Raw genomic sequence first — 17,657 nt, 5'->3', positions numbered from 1 at the left:
CCCTTTGCGGATCTACGGTGCAAATTTTGAAAACGATTATCCCGAGACCATCATCGGCCGGGACCTTCAGGTTCCCTTATCTTCTAGTGGCTCAGCCATGTACATTTTGCTTCTAACACACAGAAAGATACATACAACATGCAGAAAGTTCGAAACACAACACGAAGGAAATGTTGCTTATGATACGAGAAAAGAACTGCTTTTTGCGACATCAGATAGGTTAGCGGGGTCCTTTTCGGGGCGACAGCAGCACGGGGTTGAGCCGCGATTATGTTAAAATACTGACGAACTGATATGAACACCCGCGCGGGCGGACGCACGGGATCACATCGCCTTGATAATCTTCGTATACATCGCTACATTGCCGTTGGACTGCATTTACGACATTGGACGTACGTTGCAAGCACAATGTACAACGGTATGCTGTCTCACATTCTACTTCACGAATTGACAGGAATGAATAAAAAGAGATAATGAAATAAAAATGAAATAAAAACCTAATATCCAACAACAGTAGAGTTATCCATGACACGAAACACAAAAAAAGGAGTCAAAACAAGAGACAAATACGAATTAACCAATGAATTACGGACAATCAGTAAGATGAGTTAATGTCATGGGTTACTTGTACAGACTCGGTGCAAAATGAGCGCAAAATCTCACCGTTCGGTGACGCTGTCGAAGGCATCTGTAGGAAAGATTTAGGCTCAAAGACAGCGTACCATGAAACTGAGTTGGGGAACCTGTGGAAAAATGTAGGAGTAAGGACATAGATTATGAATATGAGCGTGGCCCCACTAACTTTCCCCTAATCGTCCTGAGAAACGGTTTGAAAACAGCCTTTGTTCCTACGAGGTGGATTAGAACTTGCATACGCTCCGGTCCCCTCACCTGCCATTGCTTTAACGTGAATAGACCACTGAGGAGACCTCACTGATTCTCGACCGCTCTCTTGTGGACGCAACGCGTGTGCGGGGGTGCGCGTCTTAACGTGCCTTGTGGGGACCAGGCGACGTTTTTCAAGACGATTAGGAGGAACTGAGGAACCACGCTCGCACTCGTAATCTGAGCTCCGAACTCTGTGTTGTCCCACGAAGACCCCACCCATGCGCAATTTCGTGATATGCTGTCATCAACGCATTTGATGTATCCGGTGTGCGTAATGAAATATTTGCTAGGAGATTTCGCTCTGTAAAGTTTTGCAGATCCTGGCAGACAACAATTATGCAACGTAAAAATAGTTCACAACGCTGTGATGAAGGACAACATACTTGTTTTCTTTTTTGTCTTGTAATCGTTTATAAACTCGTTCTGTTTTGAGCTTCGCTTATGCAGCTACAGTACATGTTGTGGTTTTTGGCGTTGTGTGAAGTTGTTTTCAGACATTTTGCGGTTTTAGCCACATGTAATTTATTCCTTTGCATATTGGATTTATTGAGCGGACGTCTTTGTGTTTTAGCCAAAATAATTTCTAGCACTTAATGAAAATGTTTCTCAGGCCTCTGTTTGTGCACGGAAACAATGCAGCCGCTAAAACGCTGGCGGGGAGAAGGATGTTGCAGAATCGAAACATCATTTTTGCTAGGCAGGAGTTTTTTTAAGGAAGATTTCCGTGGAAAATCTACTGAAACAGAAAATATGCTGAAATTTGGATGTGACCGCTGAAGTTGCACGTGGAAATTACCAGTGGTCTCGATGCAAGTGTAGCATATGTAAGTTTAGTCGTCCACGAGCGGCATACGGAGGGAGTCGCCTCTTAGCAAACTATTTCTACATCTACTTTCAGAGACAGCTACGCCTTTTGACATTTTGAAACTTACCGACGTGCGTTCGGCGTGGAAAGTGAAATATTCGACTTTTTGCGAAAGAATCTGGCATAGGTTCCTTGCACTTCTTGCTTTGTTACAACTTTTTCGATAGCATTACCTCTTTATAGTATCTTCATTACAGTAGTTTCGACTTAATCCCAACAATGCGCGCCTAATATCTTTCTTGCAGTGCTGATGTTAATGGTAGCTCACATTTGGTAAGGCATACTTCCTTTCTAGCGGCACTGCCCGATCCTGGTTTTCGTCCAACCCCTGCATTGCATTTTTCTCCTAAAGAATTTCAGCTCTTCGCTTCTGTCCAAAGTCAGTTTTTCGTTTCCAGCAATTATCTCTTTGTTCACTCGGGTCGAATTTCTTCTGCTGAGGTCTGGTTCCATGTAGAAGCTAGGGTAGTCTTCCTGATCATTTAAATCTTACCAAGAGTTTTCGTCCATGTTTAACCTTCTGAAACGCTTAAGAAACTATTGAAAAAAAGAGTTGTTCACTGACTCTGGAGAAATCATAAAGGTAAGAACCGCGTAATATTGATTTGGTTCGCTAGAAACGAGTCCAAAATCCAGTTTTTTTGCGTAGTTCAGACTGTCTCAGCGCATACAATCCGATCACTATGTTCCGATCGACTATTCTTCCACTAATTATTCCTCAGATCCCATTTTTCATGGTTCTAGACATTGGTTTGCTTCTATTGGTCTACGATATACTTCATTAGGACTCTTCGGAACTTTTTGGTCGTAATTTTTATTCATGACTTCCTCTTTTCCGCTTTTTTTCTTGAATGCAAATTTCGTTCGTGCATCGAATCTAATCCCTGTCCTCTATAACTCACCATATTATTCCAGAATGATGGCCTTTTGGGGTCTTATGATGTCGCTTGGCACCATGGTGCAGGCTGATCTGTTCACATCCATGGCAGAGATGCAAAGCTTGCTGGAGTCTGAGAAAGCAGTTCCCACTCTGCTCTACAAGTACATCGAAGAAGAGCAGAAGCGGCTCGTTCAACTCAAACAGTACGTTTTCTTTCTTGGTCTAGGATGCTTTTCAATCACCAATCATCAACGACCTCCGACTTATAACTCAAACTGATAACTTTGTGCTACTACAGAGATGCTTTGAACTTGCTATACGGCCAAGTTTGGAAATATCTTGAAGTGAGCTGGACTGGCATAGCACAGTATGCAAGAATAACTCTTTGACTACTTTTATTTGAGCAATCCACTCACAGCTTAGTTGTTTATAGATGTATAGTCGGATCAAAGCTACGTGGAGCTCGGTGCAGTTGTGCAAGTGGCTGCGCTCGACGCGGCCGAGCTAGCGGTTGGGGCCGAGATGGACCATCGCGAACTTCAGCGACGAGTGGTGCTAACAAGGATCATCCTCGATTCTAAGCGCTTCACTCTCCCGCACCGCTTAGAGCGCAGCCACTTACGCAACTGCCGCGAGCTTCATTTCGTTTTGGCCCAACATACTTATGAGGCAAGCTCTCAAGCTTTTGCTTCGATAGCGCTAAAAACTAGTTACATGTGTCATCTTAATTTCTACGAGGATAGAACGCTGTGTTTGCCCTTAAAACAAGAAAACAGTGCCTCTAAAGCGATGAAACTAATGAAGCAATGAAAGCATCTAATATAACAACATTATTGGTTCATCCTTTTAAAATTTCAAAAAGTGGTCGGTGATCATTCATCGGGCACTGCTTGAGTCTTCTTAAAGAAAAGGTGCTACAAATTCCTCCAATAATAGTATTCCACTGCATCCAGCTGGGTCTTCTCCCACCAGCTAATCCTTCTGCCAATAAGAGGTGCATAGTTCTGTTGTAAGAAAAAGGGTCTGGCAGAGGCAGAAGAGCACGGGGCTCAACGTGGGTGCTCTTTTCTCGTTCATCCTACCTGTTTTTTACTTTAAAGCTGTACGGATGATAAGAGAAAACGCCCCACTCTATTACAAACTTATGCTGTAAATGTGCAACGAAATTTTATACGAGGGAAAGTGACCGGATTTAGGCTTGCGAAGCAGTACCAGGAACGAAATGATGCAGCGCTCGAGACTGGCGCGAAGGACATCAGCAACCCCATCAACGCTTTCTTACTCATTAAGAGAAAAGTAAGTTACCCCGAAAAACATTCGTTCTGGACAGTACTACACATGCGTATTGTTGAAGATCTTCGACTGGAAGGGACTCGAGAGGAAGATGTTGAATAATAAGGCGGACGACTTTATCGAACGTATGAGCAATTCCAATTACGGGATCCGCTACCCCACAGAGGTATTGTTTGCAGCTGTCGTGTAATTAAGGCGACGTAACAATAATGAGTAATTAATTAATAGGATCACTAAATAGTTGAGTAATTACGAAAACAAAAGGGATAGAAATAGTCGCAATGATTTTTTATTTTTATCCGCTTTTTGCAAAAAAAAATTCATCACAATAAAGGGGATTTCAGGAGGATTTGACAGGAGCAGCTCTTGGCCTCCTAAGACTTCAGGATACCTATCGACTAGACACAGGGGACTTAGCTGAAGGGCGGATCTACAAGGATCAGGGAAACTACACATTCGACGGTTAGTTCTATACGACACTTTCTTTCTACAAGTCAAACGCGCATTTTCATTTTTCAGAAACCTTAAGGGCATTTCTCTAAAATTTCAATAACTCCTTCTGCATTTCCAGCTTGTGTTGCCTGGGGCCGCGAAATACTTATTTTTGACAGAAATTCTAACGAAACTCTTTATTGTCAAATGCTTGGGGTCACTGTAAACATTGGCACGTTTTAAAGATTCGTTCCTTCCTGTTAGTTCTTGATTTTATCCAGAGCAAAGTGACAATACTCGGATCATTGATCTCATCGCTTTAAGTTTCATCAAGTGACTCTATGTTAGCTTAATATAATTGTACCGAATAAATGTATATAACCAATGATAACGAAACAAAATACCAGACAAATAACCAAAACTAAACAAAAACCAAAAACAACCAAACTGTTTGCTTAATTATTCAGTCTAAGCTAAGATGTCGAAAAGGAAGCGACGAGTGATGGTATAACCATTCGTCTTGATTTTTGGTGTACGGAACAAGTTCTCTGCCAATATTTGTTCCCAACAGTTTCTTAGGAAAAAAGTAGTCTTCATGTAATACGTCTCTATCATCTGAACGACTTTTTCAGCTGGGGATTGCTTCACGATTGCAAAAGCAGCCTATAACGATGGTGACTACTATCATACCGTAATATGGATGCAAGAGGCTATGAAACGACTGGACGAGGAAGATGTACCTACCGCGGATCGTGAAGAGGTGCGTGTGACGCATATGCCGGTGTATTTCCAACAGTTCTCAACAATAACAATTTAGGTTTTGGAATATTTGTCGTATGCGCTTTATAAGCAGGGGAATCTCAAGCACGCCCTCCAGCTTGTCGAAGAACTGCACAAACTCGGTTCGGATATTTAGTTGGACTATGAAAAAAATTGTATTGTCAGCTGAAATAATGATAAGCACGAACACGGACAAACAGTAGGGAGTTCCTGTAATAACATTACAGTAATTCTCTTTGGTTGTGTCAGGTTGTGCTACCTCAGCAAGAAAAGATGGATACGGTAACTGCAAAAAAAAGATTTTGGGAAAATTTTCGTTCAACTCTTTTAGACCCGAAACATCCTCGAGCTAAAGGTAATATCAAATGGTACGAGGATCTTCTCGCTCAGGATGGGGTCAAAAAAGCGGATATGAGACGGTGAGACCAGTTCTCGAATGTTTGTTGGAATAATTGAACTTTTTTCTAAAATACCAAGTAAATGTGGGTTTCAGCTCATTGGGACGTATCTCGAATGAACGTCCTCTTAGTGTGTTGGGTAACGACGAACGCAGCATCTATGAGGCTCTATGCAGGAATGAAGTGCCCGTAGTAAGTGATGATCTTCACTTGTTTTTGATCTACCAACAAAGATGGTTTTTTAGAGTGAAAAGGATATTTCGAAGCTTTATTGCTACTACAAACGGGATAGGCCTTTCTTGGTGTATGCCCCAATTAAGGTTCGTTTATGTACAGCTCTGATTTACCTCGTATTGTCTCCAACAAAAGTAGATGCAGTCCAACAAAAGGGTCCCAGAATGTTTGCATTGGCTCAAGAGGTCGACGAATTGTTTATTATGCTTCAGTCTGGGATTCTGAGATATGGACACAGTTGACGGTTGAGCGGCCGCCTAGCGTTACCCAAGTCTTTCAACACTCCTGGATCAAAATTGGTTATAAACTTCAACTAAATAAACTACAGGAATAAAATAGTAAAAAATCACTAAGTGGATACAGGTGATTAGACTTCATTTCAATCGAATCATCGGATCAAAATTGAGATGAAATCCCTAATTACCTGGCGTTCTCTGACGGCTAAACGGGGTGTTAGTCCTTAGTAACGCCAGGACAATATCCATTGAGATCCTATAAGGAGATTTTTTCACTAACCACTAAGATCCTTCACCGATCCGAGCCGCTGTTTAGTATGTAGAGTAACCAATAGATTGCCGCGTAAATGTGTTTTGAATTGCTAAACACTGACGCGCACGTCATCCGCTGATCACCTGCATTAGCATTCTGAGCAAAGAATTCTCTTTCAATGCTTAGCAAGTGTTTGCGAGTGGCGGAGTTATCTTATTTACTCCACTGAAAGTAGTGACATCTTCTGAAAGTGACATCTTCTATATGAAATGGGAACTGCTGCGCCAGAGAATTTTTCCTCCATATTTCAGGTCGAAATCAAGAGATTCAACCCGCTCGCTGTGCTTTTCAAAGACGTGATTAGTGATGAAGAAGTGGAAATGATCCAGGAATTAGCCATACCAAAGGTACATGATTTTCTACAGATTACTAAGGGCACATTATTTGAGAAGAATACATTGCGACAAATTACAGCATTTTGACGTGGATCTGCCATAAAACTGTAAAAGGAGACTTTCATATGGTGGAAGTTTAAACATTTTGAGATATACACTGCTAGAAGAAAAAAAAATCGGAAAAAAAAAACTAAAACAAGAACCAGAACCGCTATGCTGATTGAAGTCCTACGGTGGCTATGAATTTCTTTCTTGAACAAAACACAGTGAACAACACGACAAATTCCTTGTACTATGTGATCTGACACTTCATCATTCTTACTATCTGTCCGTTTTAGCTTGCCCGCGCTACTGTACATGATGCTGCTTCTGGAAAACTCGTCACTGCAACATATCGGATCAGCAAGAGGTAGGGGATTAACTGCCTTCCCCAATCTTAAGCCACATTCTGCGACTTCAATTAGTGGCTAACATTCCACAAAATGCTCAGCAGTCCTAAATGACACAGAGAGGTTTTGAGGAAAAGGATAGGTTTTTCGTAATAACTGCCTAATACAAACATCAGCCTCCACTCTAGATGTCTCCATGGTCACAGCCAGAAATAAGAGCTGTCTTTCGGTTAAATGACGACTTACCGAAGTCCCCAAATACAGAAGTCAAAATTTTTGGAATGGGAGATGGTTCGCCTGTTCAGTGTCCCCCTCTACGTCCCTCATCTTTCTTTTTCCGGAAAAAAAGATGGGGGTGAGTTTGGGGACCCTGCATTCATAGGCTCTATGATGGTTACTGTATGCTCTCATGCACAAACAATGTATTCATGTATTCAAGCAAGTATCAACAAAAAGAAAAAGACTTGGCTGAGCACTATCGGGCCAGCTGGAGCAGTCCTGTTCGGGTTGTTGGCTGCCAGTAGATGCTCCGCCAAACCGCTTCCGATTGGGTACGAAGCCAGGATATATTGGCAATGCATCTTATTCAAGAAAAATAGCGACTTTTATGGGCGGGGAGGGCACTCGAAAAGCAGATTACGGAAACTCCCTTCTCCTGCTTTTTTTTCTCGCAACGCTCGGGAAGCGCATGTTCGGTAGAGGCCTGCAGTAGTGCATTCTATTTTTCGAGTCCCTAGTAGCAACGCGTAGTTCTTTCACTTCCAGCGCTTGGCTGAAAGGATGGGAACACGAGGTTGTGGAACGAATTAACAAACGCATCGATATGATGACAAACCTTGAGATGGAAACTGCAGAAGAACTACAGGTGAAAAGAAGCTGATGACCTAGAAAATTGCTGTGACAATCATTCGTTCTTAAATAGATTGCCAACTACGGAATCGGCGGCCACTACGATCCTCACTTCGATCATGCTCGGAAGGAGGAGACCAAGTCGTTCGAATCACTTGGGACTGGCAACAGGATCGCCACTGTGCTCTTCTACGTAAGAGCAAATAAGCCTTGCCAGAATTCCACGGTTTTAACTCTATTTGCAGATGACTCAACCTGTTTACGGTGGAGCAACTGTGTTCACTGAGGCCAAATCTACTGTAATGCCCTCCAAAGTATGGTGGCATTTTTGGAATTTGTAGAGAACCCCTTCCCTTCAAGTTTCACCTTCTTTCTCTTTAGAACGATGCTCTGTTCTGGTACAACCTTCATAAGTTCGGAGATGGCGATCCAAGAACGCGACATGCAGCCTGTCCGGTGCTTGTAGGAGTGAAATGGGTGAGTTGGACTCGTCCGATTTCGGTCTGGATAAAGTGTTCACAATAATTCTTAAGGTGTCTAACAAATGGATACATGAGGTTGGAAACGAATTCCGTCGCCGCTGTGGATTACGTATGTCTGACGGAGAAAGGTTAGTGCTGGATGAAAAAAGCTTCACTCTGTCCTTAGGAGCATCACAGTTTCGTTGTCGTTAAAGAAAGGCCAGAAAAATCATAACTCCGGCAGCTTTCAACTTAGCACTGAGCGTCTGTGGTTTTTAAGGTTCGTTGGTGATCTCGGCTTCGGATCCGAACCCAGGACTTCTCCAAATCTCAGTCCGGATCTTTCCAAAGACGTGTTCAACACCATCTAAATTTGAATATCAAGTGATTCACGTTGTTTCTGTTTTCACTACTTGTTCTGAGTTTTCGGGTGGTTACTACTTGTTCCCAAATGCCTTGCCAATTTTGTTCCGGCTAATTTTCTGCGTCGATGTGATATCTGCTGTTCCTACATACCTCATCACGCGGGCTCACCTGCATAATGAGTCGCCAGTCTCCTTGTTGTCGTCGTTGTTAGTCATCTTTGTGCTCTTGCGACATTTTTTATGTGCCTCCCTCAATGAAAAAATTGAAAAGTGCTGATGAGTTACATGATTTTGTTTATTTCATCTCTTCTATTTCTCACCTACACTTGTCAGGAAGGCGCTTTATGAGCTGAGAAGTTGTGAAGCTGCTTTCCGACCGGCATCAACGATTTGAAGAATGAATTAATCGGAAAATTCTTAGAAATTTCCCAACATTTATTCTCAGCTGCTCCAGTGTTCGCAATCATAAATCCGCTACTCTGTAGACAACGACGTTTCCCAACAGGAAATCACCTATTTCCGAAGCGAAAATGCTGGAAAGTCACTTCATCTAGTGCCGATGCTCAAATAATGCAGTTTTGTGATGGAAATTTGATAGTTCTCCTGCTAATTTGTTAGTTTTTCTTATAAAACCTGCAAAGAAACTTGTTGGAGAGAGAGAGACTTTCGGCTTTCTCATGCTCTTGGACCTTCGATGGTGGTTAACAAAGACGAGTGGATGTGCAGTAACGAGAATTCGAATAGATTTATCCCGCGTAGTGAGTTCGCGCCAGATTTAGCGCTCTGGTGTGCGAGGTCGATATTCGACACCGCGTTAAGATAAGCAAGCATTGCGTCCTTCTGAGGAAGGCAAACTGCTACAGACTCGTTCGAGAGAAGGAGGACACTGTCCGGATGCATAGAATGGGTGTGCGCTTCATTGTGTAAGCTTCGCAAACTTGTGCGAAGCTGAATTTCAGCAGAACGGATTGGTGCTTTCCAAAAGTTTGTAAAGAACGTTTTTTTCTTTTGCGACTTTTTATTCTTATATTCTTATATTTCGAGCATCACTCCATCTTCAAAAGGCAAACAAAGTGTACGAACCTAATCGCATCAGTTCATTTATACGATATACAAGAACGTGATCCCGATGTTTTATCGAGATTGTTTATAGATATATAGATTGTTTTCATCCTCATACTGCTGCCCATTTCCAATTTTTGATGTGTCTAATTCTTAATTGTCTAATCATTGATTCATTCGTTAGAAACTTAGAATATTGTTTCAAAAACCTTATTCAGATCGAAATCTCGATACTTGTGTAATTCTGCTCCTTGCGTCTGAATAATAACGCAATTCAAACTCCCGCTTGTTGTTTGCGCGAAAGTTGGCGAGTCCTTGTAAAACATCAGAAACAAATTTCGGAATTCATTCACCAAATTCGAAAGATTGACCATTAATGGATCTCTCATGCAGAAAGTTATAAAAATTAAACTTCGCTACGAGCTTCAAATCCTATATTCCTCCAAATCGACGACTAACAGTAACAGTTAACACCCAATGTAGGTCTCGTGCATCTCCTGAATTTCTGCGACCTGCACTGTTCAATCACAGAAGAAGGTTTCGAGAAAGGCAATGACGGTTGTCATCTGTAGTCATTATCGTGAATTGCTTGACTGAATTGATGGCTGATATTGTCGCCCGATTGCCCGCCTCTTTGTCAAGATGTATCGCCTTTCAATACTGCCGTACCTTCTCGGTCTTTAGCCTTCTCGGACAGGACAGAATTTTCAAAATTTGTCATCATTCCTCGCAAGGTCGGACCTGTCATATAAAGCCACCTATCGACGTCGAATAGCCTCCTTTGCCACCTCGATCCTGAATTTCCACTCAATGTCAGCTCACCTCCTCCACCTTGGGTTGAAGACCCCTTAGAACATGTCAAACAATTCGTTCAGCTGCTCTTCATGCAATGTGACCGTGCAGGCGAATACGATCTTCTGCAGCTACTTTTGGTAGTCGTGCAAGATGATGCTGGTTGTGTCATCCACCGGTGCACCACATCAATATCCTCGTAAAGATCTTCATTATGGTATTGCACGACTTAAAAGTCGCTACGAAGGATTCCGTTCCGTGCATTACACCCTCGTAGTCACCATACTCTTATATTCTCCCTCATACTCACCCTCCCAAGTCTCCGATCCTTGCATTGTGATGGCGGTTATGTAGAGACGCAGTTCACGTTTGTTTGCGATGAGAGTCGATCCCAAGCACTTGATCGGGGAGTTGAATACCGAATAGGGAGTAGCCGTCTTTGCTCTGTACTGCTCTCATAGCTGCCGTCGTATTCATAAGCAGAGAGCCAATGTAACGGAAGTTGTCTATGAGTTCGATCAGCCGCCCGTCTAGCGGAGGAGTGGGCTGCATCCTACTCCGATGCAAGGTTGAGAACATGTGAAGGTTCGCGAATGAGTGCCGGACATTCAGACTGGTTAGGTACTAACTGTTGTGCCCATCATGGAAAGCGTCCTTCCTGTTGCTTCCGTAGGCGTTCTTGCATCTACATATAAGTGAGGGTTTGCATCATCTGCGATCTTGCAGTTTTTAGAGACGCAACTACATGACTTTGAGCTGAATTCCTCTAAAAAATTGATGTGGTGGTCCATCACTCCTCGCGGCTATCGCGCAGCTTCGTATTGCCTTCTTTTTCTAGTCAGAGTCGCCGAATCGCCACAGCAGATAATGTAATCTCTGAAACTGATCACGGTACGACCTAATAGAAAAAATGTGAATCTAAAAACTCTGGGCAGGACGACTCGCCCGAGTTTAGCCGACACATAACTGTGCAAGTCATATACTTTGTACATTCAACAGTGTGTATAATTCCTGACTACGTTCGGCATGACAGTGAACTGGCATTCAGACATACATACGCGGTCCCAATGAAAGATAACTTGGAGAACGACCATGAACTCTGTTTCCAAACTGTGCGGCACCTTCCATGTTTTCCCAGAACGAAGTCAAAAGAGCATCGTAAGGCTGCCAGAGTCTGGTGAAGTATATGTATTGTCGAAAACCAATCTTCAAGGAAAAAAAACTGACATACTACGAATGCACTCTAGCAGTCGTAGTATTTCAGTTGTTTTCTACCAGTCTGTTCCGTGATCAGTATCGAAGATCTCACCGTCCACTGCATCGACTCTACGAGTCGCCAGATGATGTCATCATGTAGGATTTGTTTCCGCATGTCTCGCGTTGTTCAAACATCCTTTTATCAAACTCTGGACCGGAAATTTATTTTTCTGCGGAGAAAAACCTAGAAAAAAAGAATGAAGGCAGTGGGTGAAAAGAAAGACATCGAAACACTAACAGATATCAAGCAAGACGCGCATGTTATTCAACACGCAGGTTCAAAAACACATAGCATCAGTTTACGTGCTTCCACTCTTTCTTACAGTAGCAGATTAAAATCAGCTTTCGCAGAAAATTTCGCGGTCATAGCCTTTCTATGCCTACAAGTGAGGCGTAGCTGACGGGTCCCACATTAAAAGCACGAAGCAATGCTATTAATGATCGGAAGATTTACACGCTCTTATAATTTAATACAACAGATCCACTGCGTGTCTCTTCATCCTCAAGCGGGATCTGATAATTTCTCAAACGCGCTAATTGAGTCTGTAAATATATTATGTCTTCAGTTATTTGTTTCGTTATTAATGAATACACAATTCCAATATTCAGGAATATTTCCTTCCCTCTGCTGTGAAACTGGGTTTGTCCTGATGATATTGTACATATTACCCTACAAATGTATGGTTTCCTTTGGCGTTTTTGTAACTCCAAATCTGTTCCTTAAAATTCTTGATGATGAGAACTTAGTTCTTCGTTATTTTAGGTTTACTCTTTTCGCCAAGCCAACCCTCCAGCCTCCTCAAGCGCTTTTTGTTGCACCTAGCTGTATACCGTATCACCACTAATTTCACCACAAAAAAAAAACTTAATAACACTTCGATTCCCCTAAACAACTGACCAAATATTATTGAAGGTTCTCTTCCAGTAAATGCTGACATTTCTCCTACTTCTCACACAAATGACACAACAACTCTGCTCATCATATCTTCAAACGGAAAATTCAAAAAAAAAAAAATTGTGAAAGAAAGAATACAAGAAAATGTATATGAAAATTTGCAACTTTTTCGCTCATGACCACTAAACATGAAAGTATTTTCGAATACCAGTATTCATGGCTAATTTTCGTGCATGGACAAAAATTGCTAAACAATCAATGGTGTGACGAGCAAGTTCGTTTTGTTGATGGGTGATATCACTCGGTTCTTTTACAAGGTGCCGGTAAAGTGATGCAGCAGTTTTGACCGGTCACAGGAAGGCAACAAAACAAGATAGAAATGTGAAATATTCACCAAAATATTCACCACTAAAGGAAATCGCTTCAGATTTCTTATCTGTTCGTCGCAGTGCGATGAGGCCTCCATTTGTTGCTCTGCAGACATCTAAATGACATCTAAATGACTTCCCAGACGGTTAAGGAAAAAACACCACGTGGCATGAAAAAAGAGTACCTTTGTTACGTCAGACGTCCTTAACCGGGTATCATCCTTAGTGAGTTTGTGATTCTCTGATTTAAATCATTAATGTCACTGAAACGTTCACTGTACGCATGTTGCTTCTCATGACCACACAAGTAAAAGTCTTGGGGTGTCAGATCGGGAAGTCGCGGTGGCCATGGCTCAACAGAACCCCTACCTATCCACCGCTGGGATTAATGCTATCCCAACGTGGTAGCGCTTCGTTGTGCGCACGATGAAATTCGCGTTCCACGTTGCTCACGGATTCGAGTCTAGAGAGTCACAGAACAAACTCGACTGTATCGTCCACAGCTCGACTGGCGTGAGCGACGGCTGATCCGCTGCTGCATAGTTCGTGCGCGTCATCACCTGTGCGCGTCATCACCTGTGCGCGCTCACGTCTACGCACTATAATGCGGAAATTTGAAGTGTTTTCCTTTTATAGGATGAAGATTTCACATTTCTGTCTTGTTTTGCTGCTTTCCATGGACTTAACAAAAGTACATTATGACTTCACGGACACCCTGCAGTTATATTGGGTTAAATAATAAATTGCGGGCATTTTTTTCGAAATGGAGAGGGTGAAACAAAAATTGTTCCCAAAATGTTGCTTACCATTCGACAAAGAACTTCCTTCTACAAAAAAGTCGACCAAATTTTTCCTCAATGTTGTTCATTTTCGTCTTTCTAGATCATTAAAGTGGAGTTACATTGATAGATCCAAACTTTTTCGATAGCTTCAGTTTCTTCTTTGCAATTGATCGAGGTGATAGCATTACTGGAGCTGCTTGAGAGATCTTCGTTGTGCAAAGAAGTCGATTGAAAGATAAAAAAAAATCCAGAAAAGAACAAAAACGACTTGGAGAAGCAGAAAAAAACCAAATTAAGCGTGATGGAAGAAAGTTGTTGAAAACATTGGTAAGAACGGTAACGAAGAGTATACCGCTGATATTTGCAGTAGTGATTTCCAGTAATTACTCCTTCTCCATACAGAAAAAAACGACAATTTCGGCTTCAGCGGCCTTATCATCTCGACTAAAAAAAAACAAGTGGTGTCGAAAACCTCATTTTCACATTCATTTCAAAAGAATGCTTACCTCTTGCAGCAAATCTTGCTCTGAGACACCTGACGAAATGTCGTGTATCGCAATTTCCAAGGTTGCCAATCTAGGCATCACGACGATAAAAACGGGTGTTCCGATAAGTCGACTCAATGTCAGCATCAGGTCCCTCTCGACAAAGCATGTCTGTATTGAGTAGTTATCACAGTTGTCCACACAGACGATCTTATAAGTGTAAAATTGGCGCGCAAAAGTTAAGTCTACCTATTACGTCCACGCCGATCCAGTTAACCACCAACCGCTTGTTGTCTCGCCCATTCTCGTTACTTGATAGCTCATCGCTTCCACCACTTAACTGCTCTTCGAGAGCACCGCAGCTTGCAATACGTCAAAGAGCAGTTCTTTGAAAGCAATGAAGCGTCAGCCTGTACGCTCCCAGCTCTTTCATCGAGTCGCGTTGACCGTGTGTATCGTCATGGTTTATCAGTTGCGAGCTTGTATTTCTTTCATGGTCTCCTGGTATGTAACATCATCTCCACCAAAGAACATGCGCGATATACTGTGCAAGCCTTTTGAGGAAGTATTCACTAAAATTCCAAATCCCATAGCGATGAAGTCAAGGAATGGAAACGGCACCTGTTGCTGCATTCATTATGGCAGCGTCATTGCGTGATACTTGTCAAATGCTTCATTTGAAGAATAATCTAGGAACACTATATCACACTCGTCACGAACAGGAGCTACCATTCTGATTATCCTCGCATGGAAGCCGCTTCTATGAAACTCCTCTGCAACTGGGTTCGGGATTTGAATGTAGGAATGTGGGGTTTGGGATTTGAATGTAGGCCTGGCCCGTTACACGCTCACTGAGGCCGCCATTTGCGGACTGAGTTAGTAGGGCAACGAAGATGGATAGATTAGTGTGTTGAGAACGACGAGTAATGTTCATTTCAAGTGTTTCATAGATTTGTGGTACTGCGACTAATCCTTCATCATAAAAACAACATACATATAAGCGTATAAGCATAACACAGCGAATCCCACAAGAAAAGAATGATGACTATAAGGAGGAAATGGGAACAAGAAGATGAACGAAGACCAAGTGGTGCCAATATTCGATTTTCTCGAATCTTGGCATGTTGAATACGAACGTATAACAATAACGAACGATAATAATAATAATATAACAATAATACGAACGTATAACAATAAATAACAATACCCACGTGATACGCAATCCGTAGCTTATGCGTAACAAGAAGTGCAAATATTCGAATAGATTATACAAATGGCTAGCTGCTTGTGTGCTCATTTGAGGCGGAGATACAGCCGAAGCAGCTGCAGTTGCAATGACTGTCGAACGTTTTTGGTTTTTCTCATGCAAAAAGAGATATGCAGCTGACACTTCTGCACGAACAGTGGTTGAAGCGATTTGCATGATCACACTTAGATGTAGAAGGGGATTAATTCAGTAGTAATGCAGATTCCTTGTTTTTTCAAGTCATTAAACTGGAATGTCGAGTGGACATTACATTCGCTTTTGCATGCACTCTAGTAACACTTCTTGGGATTTCATTTGATTTTGGTAGCCTGAGATAAATCATGGCGAGTAACAGACGAATATTCCCTCAAAAAATGCTAATAGGTTCGGAAAATGGTTGTCATAATAAGATTTTCGAAAAGGTATTGGATTGATTGATAAGTAGCGAGTGTTTTTTCCTCTACGTAAAAAAAGCACATTGGAACTATTCCCAAAACGTTCATATCTTTAGAAAGATAATTCCTCAGTCTGCAAGAAGATCGTGTTTTAGTATTTTTAACTTTATTGACCCTACGTTTAACAATCTCAACCTCAGTAGTCTCATCGCATCTATTAAATGCAAAAAAAAGTAATGTCGAAAATATTCCATTTCGTCCCTTCGACTTTACAATTCAATGGTGTGAGAAAACGAAGCTTAAATCTAGAACAGTAATGAAAGAGTCCCAAACAGTGGGAAATTCTTTCCCGAAGGTTACTATATATTGGAAATACTTTTTGTTCTTGTGTGTATTTCTCACTCTTAAAAAACGTTACAGCTGACTCTTCAACCAAACAGTAAGCAAGTATGCTCTCTCCGAAAGAACACCGTTTTTGCATTGCTCTCATTGCTAGCAGTCGTTAGGGTAGCGAAACACAATGAGGAAGTGCTGTCTGTTCCCATGACTGACTTTCATTTCATCGTATGCATGTCATACACGCATTCCCCGTTGACGTGCTCATATGTTATCAAAAAAATTCGAAGCTTATAAATAATATTCTGTGTGAAGCTGTCATTCTGAAGCCTGGAAACTTAACATCGTCCGTTCCAATCTCTTGTGAGCGCACAATTATTTTCTGCTAAAGTTTCTTTTTTTTTGAGCTCATTGTTGTGATATTTTACTGGTGCAAATCGCCCGAAATGACCATGCTAACTGAGATGATTCGAAGAACTGCAATCCTATCAAAATGTGAAGAATATGAAGAATCTCTTAAGTACAGTTTTGTAATACTTGGAAGTATCAAAAGTTTTCTCAATCCCGCCAAATTCACTCAATCGTTTGGATCATAATAAAGTTTTGGAGCTTGATGACATCCATTAGACATCCAATTTCTCGACTTTAGTATTCGGTATGTAAAACGGTAGAACGAAAAGTTTTGCTGTTAGCGATCTTAGAATGCGAATCCGAGATGTCTTATTCTTCTTTGAATAGGCTTGACGTGGATCCATGTACCGGTCACATTCTGCTGAAAGTTTGATGCAACGCAACGGGTGGTTGTTTCGTGAAGTTGCCAATTGAATTCACTAACGCTGTCCTTTCGCTGACCCGAACTTGCACGAAAGAAGTAACGAATCCGCCGAATAACAACTTAAGTGATTCCTATGCCGTTATATAAACACTGTGGTTTTTCATAAATCTCCGAACATTCACCCTCAAGCTTCATATTATTCCTATATGAAAAGTCGTCTTTAACAATTTTTTTGAAGGAAATCGTTATCGGAAATATGATGAAAAAAGTGGATCGTAAGCGAGTATGGAAGTCTCGCACGTCATATTCTCAGTTGACGGAATCAATAGCATTTTCTGGGAAAACTAAAGTACTTTACTTTTAGGTCTATGAAATAAAAGTGCGTACTTAAAATAAAGAGCAAATCTCTAATCAAGCAAGTTAAAGATCAAGTTGAGGGTACATCTTGGGAGTCAAAAATTTCCACAAAATACGAAAACTATTGGAAAGAACATTTGAAAAAAAAAATAGGCAACTGTTTTCATTCATCCACAGTGGAATATGAAT

The 17,657-nt window shown here is 41.6% G+C and overlaps 1 protein-coding gene across 2 annotated transcripts; it reads left to right on the top strand.

Moving 5' to 3' along the window:
* Positions 1-97: 97 nt before the first annotated feature.
* On the top strand, positions 98-8,724 carry RB195_009848 (uncharacterized protein; the record flags this gene model as incomplete). 2 transcript variants are annotated; one of them, XM_064190583.1, is made up of 18 exons in its annotated part: positions 98-219; positions 2,669-2,836; positions 3,830-3,929; positions 3,988-4,092; positions 4,271-4,388; positions 4,991-5,118; positions 5,176-5,260; positions 5,470-5,557; positions 5,632-5,728; positions 5,782-5,856; positions 6,571-6,666; positions 6,993-7,063; positions 7,809-7,908; positions 7,966-8,085; positions 8,138-8,206; positions 8,274-8,369; positions 8,426-8,502; positions 8,634-8,724. In XM_064190583.1, 18 exons carry the CDS (start codon positions 98-100, stop codon positions 8,722-8,724), a joined length of 1,806 nt encoding a protein of 601 aa, XP_064048166.1. The 2 variants fall into 2 exon arrangements, with proteins under 2 accessions (XP_064048166.1, XP_064048167.1); XM_064190584.1 differs by lacking the exon at positions 98-219 and having other exon boundaries at positions 2,670-2,836.
* Between the last annotated feature and the right edge of the window lie 8,933 nt (positions 8,725-17,657).

This window comes from Necator americanus, chromosome III, assembly GCF_031761385.1.
Source record: "Necator americanus strain Aroian chromosome III, whole genome shotgun sequence".
NCBI classification, from domain to species: Eukaryota; Metazoa; Nematoda; class Chromadorea; order Rhabditida; family Ancylostomatidae; genus Necator; species Necator americanus.
Note: the sequence above shows the minus strand (reverse complement) of the source record. Positions and strands in the feature narration are given on the sequence as shown.